Genomic DNA, 10,066 nt, shown 5'->3' with positions numbered 1-10,066 from the left:
ATGTCACTCCTATACCAGCCCCCATTATCCCACTCCACTCTACCTCCCAGTAACAGCGCCCAGTCAGACCCTCTCTACACAGAACCTGGTACTGGTTGGTGAATCTGTCTGGATGATCAGGATATGGTTGGACTTGGTCTGTACAGGTCACCTTTCTGTTCCCTTCAGACAGAGAGAGGAGTGTGTATGCTGTGTTTGGGTCCAGTGTGAGCTGACAGGAATCTGGGAGAAGAGCAGAGACCAATGAGGGGAGTCAGAACAATAAGTTAAGTCAGATACTGTATCTACCCTGTCTTTGATTAGAGCACAGCAGAGATCAAATCAGAGAAATATGAGGAGTCAGATAGATACCCAGTCTTTGATTAGATCTACTATTGCTATATATTTCTAGAGGGATTGTTAGGAGTGGCAGTAAAAAGAGACTGTTAGTTACTTCACAATAAAGAGACTCACATTGTAACAACTGTTCTCTGGTCTTGGGCTCTGGAGGCAGAACAACCTCCACTATATTCACTACAGACACACAAACACATTGACAGAGAGAGGGAATGTTATCATCATACCATATTCCACATGTATATGACTAGTAGGGAACTTTCAATGGTCTAAAGTTGATGTTCTGATTGTTTTCAACACACCTGTAGTGGAGATCTTGGTCCATTCTCCTTTAAGGAAGTCTTCTAGTTTCTCTCTCAGTTCAGACACAGTCTTACTCACATCTCCAAAGTACTGAAGAGGACAGACAACGATGCTGGGTAAGTCTGAAGATACACTGATACTGGAGAGAGACTGATAACTCTGGAGAGAGAGAGAGACAGAGAGAGAGAGACAGAGAGAGACAGAGACAGAGAGAGACAGAGAGAGAGAGAGACAGAGGAACAGAGAGAGAGAGAGAGACAGAGAGAGAGAGAGAGAGAGAGGGAGAGAGAGAGAGAGAGAGAGAGAGAGAGGGGGACACAGAGAGAGACAGAGACAGACAGAGAGAGAGACAGAGACAGACAGAGAGAGAGACAGAGGAACAGAGGGACAGAGAGAGAGAGGAGGGACAGAGAGAGAGAGAGAGAGGGACAGAGAGAGAGACAGAGAGAGAGAGAGAGACAGAGAGAGGGACACAGAGACAGAGAGAGAGAAAGAGAGGGACAGAGAAAGAGAGAGGGACAGAGAAAGAGAGAGACAGATAGAGACAGAGAGAGAGAGAGAGAGATAGAGAGAGAGAGAGATACAGAGAGAGAGAGACAGAGAGAGAGAGACAGATAGAGAGAGACAGAGAGAGAGAGAGACAGAGAGAGAGAGACAGATAGAGAGACAGAGAGAGAGAGAGAGAGAGATACAGAGAGAGAGACAGAGAGAGAGAGAGAGACAGAGAGAGACAGAGAGAGAGAGGGACAGAGAAAGACAGAGAGAGAGGGACAGAGGGAGAGAGACAGAGAGACAGAGAGAGAGAGACAGAGAAATACAGAGAGAGACAGAAATACAGAGAGAGAGGGAGAGAGATGGACAGAGGGAGAGAGAGAGAGGGACAGAGAGAGAGAGGGACAGAGAGAGAGAGAGAGAGGGACAGAGAGAGAGAGAGAGAGAGGGACAGAGAGAGAGAGAGAGAGAGGGACAGAGAGAGAGAGAGAGAGGGACAGAGAGAGAGAGAGAGAGGGACAGAGAGAGAGAGAGGGACAGAGAGAGAGAGAGAGAGAGACAGAGAGAGAGAGAGAGAGAGACAGAGAGAGAGAGAGAGAGAGAGAGAGACAGAGAGAGAGAGGGACAGAGAGAGAGAGGGACAGAGAGAGAGAGGGACAGAGAGAGAGAGAGAGAGAGAGAGAGAGGGGAACAGACAGGACAACATAAGATGAATAGTTTCACATGAAGTTCATTTCATATCACATGTAACAAGACAGTTTAGTTACCTGGAGGAAATGGATGTGATCCTCTGTGTGTGAGAGCTGCTCCAGCTCAGTGCTTCTCTTCCTCAGCTCAGCTATCTCCTGCTTCAGTTGCTCCAGGACTCCTTCAGCTTCACTCACTTGATCCTTCTCTTGGGCTCTGATCAGCTCCTTCACCTCAGAGCTCCTTCTCTCAATGGAGCGGATCAGCTCAGTAAAGATCTGATCACTGTCCTCCACTGCTGCCTGTGCAGAGCGCTGTTGAGAGAGAGAGAGAGAGAGAGGGACAGAGAGAGAGAGAGACAGAGAGAGAGAGACAGAGACAGAGACAGAGACAGAGACAGAGAGAGAGAGAGAGAGAGAGAGAGAGATAGCAGTTAGTTAATAGTATCTCAACTTGCAAATTAATCTTCTGCACATCTATCACTCCAGTGTTTAATTGCTAAATTGTAATTATTTCGCCACCACGGCCTATTTATTAACTTACCTCCTTTATCTTACCTCATTTACACAACTGTATATAGACTTTTCTATTGTGTTATTGACTGTACGTTTGTTTATGTGTAACTCTGTGTTGTTGTTTGTGTCACACTGCTTTGCTTTATCTTGGCCAGGTCGCAGTTGTAAATGAGAACTTGTTCTCAACTGGCCTACCTGGTTAAATAAAGGACTTGTTCTCAACTAACCTACCTGGTTAAATAAAGGACTTGTTCTCAACTAGCCCACCTGGTTAAATAAAGGACTTGTTCTCAACTGGCCTACCTGGTTAAATAAAGGACTTGTTCTCAACTGGCCCACCTGGTTAAATAAAGGACTTGTTCTCAACTGGCCTACCTGGTTAAATAAAGGACTTGTTCTCAACTAGCCTACCTGGTTAAATAAAGGTGGAATAAAATAAACAGTAATGGCATTACCCTGGCAACACAGAGAAAACATGATGAACAGTCTGTCATTGTAGAAAACGGACAACCCCTCCCCAACTCCCAGGTCAACCCGAGCCAATCAGCTATTGGTGTCCAGGGCTCCATGTAATACCCTCCACTGGATGACCCCTGACCTTTCCAGCACTGGGAGCTTATAGAGCACCCTCCACCTATACCCTGCCATGCTCTCAGCCCCCACAACCCCCTGCCTCTGATGCCCCTTCCCTCCCGCTAAGCCCACCTCCGTACGGTACAGTAGCCTCTGTGCTGCTTTGAGTCAGAACGCTGCCACCCTGCTCTCCAGGTCCACCAAACCCAGTGATCAGTGGTTCCTCCCAGACCCACGGCCCAGGCACCACCACCCCCCCCTCCTCTCGTGTGGGTCTCAGCAGCTGCCAGGCCCTCAGTACTGCAGCATAGAAATCAGAGACCCCTGTTGTATTGAGTCTCTCAGAGACGACCTCAGAGTTGACAAGGTAAAACTCTGTTGTTCTGCCGCTGAACAAGGCAGTTAACCCACTGGTCCCCAGGAGGCCGTCATTGTAAATAGAATTTGTTCTTAACTGACCTGCCTAGTTAAATAAAGGTTTCATTAAAAAGTGTAGCAATAACTTAACTTTTCATTAATTAGACAGACTCCTCTAAATAATAAATATAATAAAATAACAAAACAACAGTTAAATGCTAAGTACTATACATAGGTTTTATTAAAAAAATAACAATAGAACCTATTTAGTACTATAATGGTATTTACTAACATAATATTATTACTATAATAGTTTCTAAAGGGGTTCTAGGCTACCCTACCCTAGAATTAGGGTTCAGGATAAAACAGGTTATACGTAGGGTTAGAGTTTCTGTACAGCACTTTGTGACATCTGCTGATGTAAAAAGGTCTTCATAAATACATTAGATTGATTGTTAGGTTCAGGGTATTTAAAGAGATAAACTGTATGGGTTTATATCTCTCTTGCTCCTCCCTGTGGTCTTCTGTGGGAACTACATACCTCATTCACCACACTTGATAGGCTCATAATCTGAGGTAGCAACTGAGTCAGAGCTACAAATCAATGATCTCCACCTATCCATTAGGTTTACAACTCAGTGAACCTGCGCAGCATTCTCTCTATTTTATGTCTACGAACCAACAGATTTCAACACATATCAAATTACCAGTTACCATTATTAGTAGCTGTAACCTAGTTAATAATAAGTTACCTGAGGTAAACCTACAAGGATAGTTAATAATAAGTTACCTGAGGTAAACCTACAAGGTTAACGCGGGCTGGAAGAGAATTACTTCAAAACCACAGCAAACAGCTGGGACATATAGTAATATTATATATATAATATTATATCACTGGGCTCCTCTGTGCTAACAAACCCTGTGTACCACCCCTCCCCTGTTTAACCTTGAATTTCGTTCAGATAAACACTTCCACATTTAGCAAAACGAACCAACTCTTTACGGATCTGTTCGGTGGTAATAAACGGAGGCAGATTAGACACCACTACTCTTGTCGAAATCAGCACCAACACAACCCCTCACATAAATCATACTGGTAACTAGCCGGGTAACAAGACTCACCTTTTACATTACCACAACCACCGCCTTGTTCATTCTGGATACAGAGTGTATATGTTCCTCTCCCACCTGTTCACCGACCAGGATCAATAATTCCTCCACACCATTCTCCACAACGCACCTGAAGAGACAGCGTTTCTTCTCCACTCGGTTGAGGACATCAAACTACCCTACTCCCTCCTCAACTCTAACCGATAAACAGCGGAAACCGATAAACAAACCCTCCCACCATGACAAAATACATTTGGAAAATAGGCAAAAGAATAGCTGCACTCTTTACGAACGACAAAACCTCAAGTTACCAACTTCTTCTTCTTCTATGGTATAATGGCGGTCCTCAAACCAACGTTAAAGGAGCGTGGCGCCTCCTACTGTGCTGGAGTGTGTTCAATCACGGTTTACACCATTTCTAAATCCTCCTACCTAACTCAGTACTTCTGAGAAAATAAAAAAGATCCCTACTAACTTCTAATAGACCCTCCCCCATCCCCCAAATCCCTTCCAAACCCCCCCCAACCTCAATGACCCTACACTTCAATCTTTCCCTCTCTTCAACATCCTTACAACAATATAACAACACATGCTCCACCGTTTCATTGACAATACCCTCCAGACACAAACCATTCACATGCTGCCAACCAGATGGAAGGACCAGTTCGATGTACAATGTCCTAAAGACAATCGAGGAAACACCACCTCTTCCTTCCTAATCTGACCTTTGAACCTTGGTCCACCGACCTTTCTTTGGAGGGCATATAAATGCCGTCCCTTGTGCTCAGAGTCCCATCTCTTCTGCCACACATCTATCAAAATGTCTCTGATCTCACATTTGTCCTCACCTCTACCCAGTGGAACATTAATATATATTAGATCTTGTTTTAAAGTTATTTTAGCTAACTAGTCTACAATTTCATTCCATTCCACACCTGAATGTGCTGGGACCCAGCAGAATCTCACTACTAGACCCATTCTCTCAATTCTCCATAATAACATTAATACCTCCAATAGTAGGTCACTCCTAATAGATTTACCAGATGATAAACTATTCAATACAGACAGAGAATCTGAGGATACTATAACTCTAACAGGCTGTACGTCCTCCACCCACTGGAGGACAACTATTATCACCAACAGTTCAACTGAGTACACTGACAGTTCATCTGTTAGTCTTCTACATATCTGCACATCACATTCAGGAAGGTCAACACCTGCTCCTGTGGGCCCACTATCTGGGCCCTTGGATCCATCTGTGAAAAGAGGTAAAAAAAAGCATAACAACTTCTACCAATGTAATTGTCAACCAGTTTCCCTTTATCACTGACTTCTGACCCAATCTTTCCTTTTGTCTACCAAGGTTAGATCAACAACAGGATCTGGGAGTAACCATGGAGGAACATCCCCTATCACCACAGAAAAGGGCCAACCTCCAACTCCCTGAAACTACTCTCATCAGCAAGCTTTCCAACTGTCCAACCAAAACCACTGCCTTGTCTACTAGTATATTCCCAACAGTCATCTAGAACAGTAGCAGTGGGATGCTCAACCTCACAGCCTTTCAACCCAATAAGCTAATGACAATTTATTACGTCGTATATCTAAAGGCATCTCACCTGCCTCAACTGGACTATAATATAAATCCATGATATTATGGGATACAAAATGGGAAAAGGGGAAATTATGATAATACTAAAAAAACACCCTTCTAACTAACCCTACACTCATTAAAACCCACTACCCCATTCCACTACTTTGACCCTATCTGCTCCTGCACCAGGCCAACTAACCCTACACTCATTAAAACCCACTACCCCATTCCACTACTTTGACCCTATCTGCTCCTGCACCAGGCCAACTAACCCTACACTCATTAAAACCCACTACCCCATTCCACTACTTTGACCCTATCGGCTCCTGCACCAGGCCAACTAACCCTACACTCATTAAAACCCACTACCCCATTCCACTACTTTGACCCTATCTGCTCCTGCACCAGGCCAACTAACCCTACACTCATTAAAACCCACTACCCCCATTCCACTACTTTGACCCTATCTGCTCCTGCACCAGGCCAACTAACCCTACACTCATTAAAACCCACTACCCCATTCCACTACTTTGACCCTATCTGCTCCTGCACCAGGCCAACTAACCCTACACTCATTAAAACCCCACTACCCCATTCCACTACTTTGACCCTATCTGCTCCTGCACCAGGCCAACTAACCCTACACTCATTAAAACCCACTACCCCATTCCACTACTTTGACCCTATCTGCTCCTGCACCAGGCCAACTAACCCTACACTCATTAAAACCCACTACCCCATTCCACTACTTTGACCCTATCTGCTCCTGCACCAGGCCAACTAACCCTACACTCATTAAAACCCACTACCCCATTCCACTACTTTGACCCTATCTGCTCCTGCACCAGGCCAACTAACCCTACACTCATTAAAACCCACTACCCCATTCCACTACTTTGACCCTATCTGCTCCTGCACCAAGCCAACAGCCTGGGAGGACGGGACACCACCACTCAACACACCCTGGAACTCTTCTGAAGTCAAATCTAGTATGACCAAATACTTCTCTGCAGCTGCCACCAAAACATATTTTATTCTGTGATTTACATTCCATTTCTGCGGTACAGTTGATAACCATTTGCTATGAACACTAAGAAGCCAACCTTACTGAAGCATATATCACTGGTTGGCCCATCCCTCTGTGCTGTCACAGATCTACTACTCACAGGGATCCTCTCAGGATCCCTCAGCCTTGACCCATCCTCCTCTACTTTCTTCACTGCCTCAGCAGTGACAACCTGTTCCCAACAGTGGGGTCAGTGGGATTGGATAGGGGCCCCTCTACTTCTCTCTCTCTCTCTGACTGGAGGAGACAGGTGAAATGGTGTGTCTCCTCTGGTCAACAATACTCACCTTGAGAGACTTCACAGCCTGTTGGAGCTCCGTCAGCTCCTTCTCTCTCTCCTGGAATCTCTGCTGGACCTTCTGCTGACTCATCCCCAGCTGCCTCTGTGGATAATCACTCTTCAATGAGCTATCAAGCTTTATTAGTCCAGTAGATCAATAGTATAGTAATGTGACATAGGGCCCATAGAGAGGAAGATCTAAAAAAATGGATGGTCCATTTACTAAATGATATTTATTTGTTGCTATGTGAATGACTATAGTTTTTATGGTAGGACTACATGTATCAACAGGTTGAGACTGAACTTTGGACTCATAAAAGGGCATTCAGAATGATAATAGTGTTTGACATTATAAAATGGTGATACATCTGGAGAATCTGGGTTAACATATCAATATACTCAAGGTTTGTGTTCATATCTGTTCTGCTGAGGATCCATTTCATTTGAATGATCTCATATTCAAACAGCCTTAGTTCCTACTGTATCTTTAATTCTTTGTTTATCAGACAGTCACCAACAAGTTGTTCTGGTCTTACCTGTTTCTCAGTCCTCTCTGCTGCAGCTGACACTGTATCATGGCCTTTATGTTCGTCCATCAAACACTGATAACAGATACACTGCTGATCGGTACGACAGTAAACCTCCAGCAGTTTGTCATGATGAGAGCAGATCTTCTCCTGTAGTTGTGCGGCGGCTTTGACCAGCTTGTGCTTCTTCAAAGCAGGAAATTCGTAGTGAGATTGGAGGTGAGTCTCACAGTAAGAGGCCAGACACACCAGACAGGACATGAGGGCTTTCTGCTTTCTGGTCCCAGTGCAGAAATCGCACGCCACATCTCTAGGTCCAGCATAGCACAGAGCAGGAGGGGGAGCAGCCTGGAGTCCTGTCTTCTTCAGTTTCTCCACCAGCTCAGCCAACATGTTATTTTTCCTCAGATGAGGCCTTGGAGTGAAGGTCTCTCTGCACTGAGGACAGCTATAGACCCCTTTCAGAACATCCTGATCCCAGCAGCCCTCAATACAGCTCCTACAGTAACTGTGTCCACAGGGGATGGTGACCGGTTCCTTCAGTAGATCCAGACAGACAGAACAACAGAACTGGTCCTGGTCCAGCAGAACTCCCTGTTGAGCCATTTGGACGGTTGTTCACTCTCACACAGACAGACGAGACAGAGACTCAGATCAGTTTCGTTTCCTCAGAAGAGAGTTGGTGGGAGGGGGAGGGATTTCCTGGTTCTGCCAGAGGGGTGGGGTTAGAGGGAGGGAGGGGTTAGAGGGAGGGAGGAAGAGAGAGAGGAACTGCATGCAACAGCAAGAGGGAGACAAATAGTCTTGTTCCTTGGTTAGAGCCCTTAACATGGAATAAATGAAATAATGAATCTTAAAATGTGAGTTATTAGAATATAAATGGTAACAGTTTCTATGAAGTACATATTATAATTATTTTAATGACCTTTATAATGCCTTATAATACACTTATGTGTTCTAATAAGCAATAAGGCCTGAGGAGGTGTGGTATATGTAAGGAATGCGGACCTGGTGGCAGTGAAGTCAGACGCAGGAGAGCAGAGATAGGTAATAGCCGGAGCAGTTTAATACAAAACGAACCTACATGGGTACAAAACCCGATGCGCACCAGTAACAGAGTACAAGCACTTACAAACAAACAATTCCACACAAGGACATGGGGGGAACAGAGGGTTAAATACACAACAATTCATGATGGAAATGGAAACCAGATGTGTAAGAAAACAAGACAAAACAAATGGAAAATGAAAAAGTGGATCGACGATGACTAGAAGACCGGTGACGCCGACCGCCGAACAAGGAGAGGAAATGACTTCGGTGGAAGTGGTGACAGTATATGGCTAATATACAGTACCACGGCTAAGTGCTGTTTTTAGGCACGACGCAAAGCGGATTGAGAATTATGTAACACTTTCAAAAATACAATCAAATAAAAATGTTATTGGTCACATACACATATTTAGTAGATGTTATTGTGGGTGTAGTGAAATGCTTGTGTTCCTGGTTCCAACAGTGCAGTAGTATCTAACAATACACCCTAATGTAAATGTCACAGGTGTCGTAGGGTTTAGACCAAGACGCAGCGGGAAAATGTACACTCATCTTCTTTTATTAAAGGACAAAGAACAGGCCAGTAAGGCACAAAGCTATACACAGCAACAATCTGCCACAAAACCCCCATGACAAAACAAACTCCTAATTATAGGACCTTCAATCAGAGGCAACGATAACCAGCTGCCTCCAATTGAAGGTCCAACCCCAATTAACTAAACATAGAACTACAATAGACAAGACAGAACATAGAAATACACTAACATAGAACATAGACTAACAAACCCCGGACCACATAAACCAAACACCCCTCTACCTAAATACATAGCCCGAACCACATAAAACAAACACCCCTCTACCTAAATACATAGCCCGAACCACATAAACCAAACACCCCTCTACCTAAATACATAGCCCGAACCACATAAACCAAACACCCCTCTACCTAAATACATAGCCCGAACCACATAAACCAAACACCCCTCTACCTAAATACATAGCCCGAACCACATAAACCAAACACCCCTCTACCTAAATACATAGCCCGAACCACATAAAACAAACACCCCCTGCCACGTCCTGACCAAACTACAATAACAAATAACCCCTATTACTGGTCAGGACGTGACAGTAAAAAGTAAAGGAATTAAGAAATATAGAAATATTAGGATGAGC

At 44.5% G+C, this 10,066-nt stretch overlaps 1 protein-coding gene across 1 annotated transcript; it reads right to left on the bottom strand.

The window, feature by feature from the left end:
- Positions 1–582: 582 nt before the first annotated feature.
- Positions 583–9,787, bottom strand: LOC145876013 (E3 ubiquitin/ISG15 ligase TRIM25-like). Its single transcript, XM_082971783.1, has 4 exons — positions 7,850–9,787; positions 7,321–7,416; positions 1,899–2,132; positions 583–798 (listed from the first exon to the last, which is right to left on the bottom strand). The coding sequence occupies exons 1-4, from the start codon at positions 8,444–8,446 to the stop codon at positions 598–600; spliced, it is 1,128 nt and encodes a 375-aa protein (XP_082827909.1). The 5' UTR covers positions 8,447–9,787; the 3' UTR covers positions 583–597.
- Positions 9,788–10,066: the final 279 nt, after the last annotated feature.

The sequence above is a fragment of the Salmo salar genome, unplaced genomic scaffold (assembly GCF_965601325.2).
Source record: "Salmo salar unplaced genomic scaffold, fSalSal1 ptg000424l, whole genome shotgun sequence".
Classification (NCBI taxonomy): Eukaryota; Metazoa; Chordata; class Actinopteri; order Salmoniformes; family Salmonidae; genus Salmo; species Salmo salar.
Note: the sequence above shows the minus strand (reverse complement) of the source record. Positions and strands in the feature narration are given on the sequence as shown.

Bases quoted from the DNA above. Each gene is read 5' to 3' on its own strand.
- LOC145876013 (XM_082971783.1), bottom strand. From the start codon at position 8,446: ATGGCTCAACAGGGAGTTCTGCTGGACCAGGACCAGTTCTGTTGTTCT. The intron at 7,417-7,849 runs GTAAGACCAGAA...GATTATCCACAG, and splicing joins CAGAGAGGACTGAGAAACAG to AGGCAGCTGGGGATGAGTCA. The intron at 2,133-7,320 runs GTGAGTATTGTT...CTCTCTCAACAG, and splicing joins AGGCTGTGAAGTCTCTCAAG to CGCTCTGCACAGGCAGCAGT.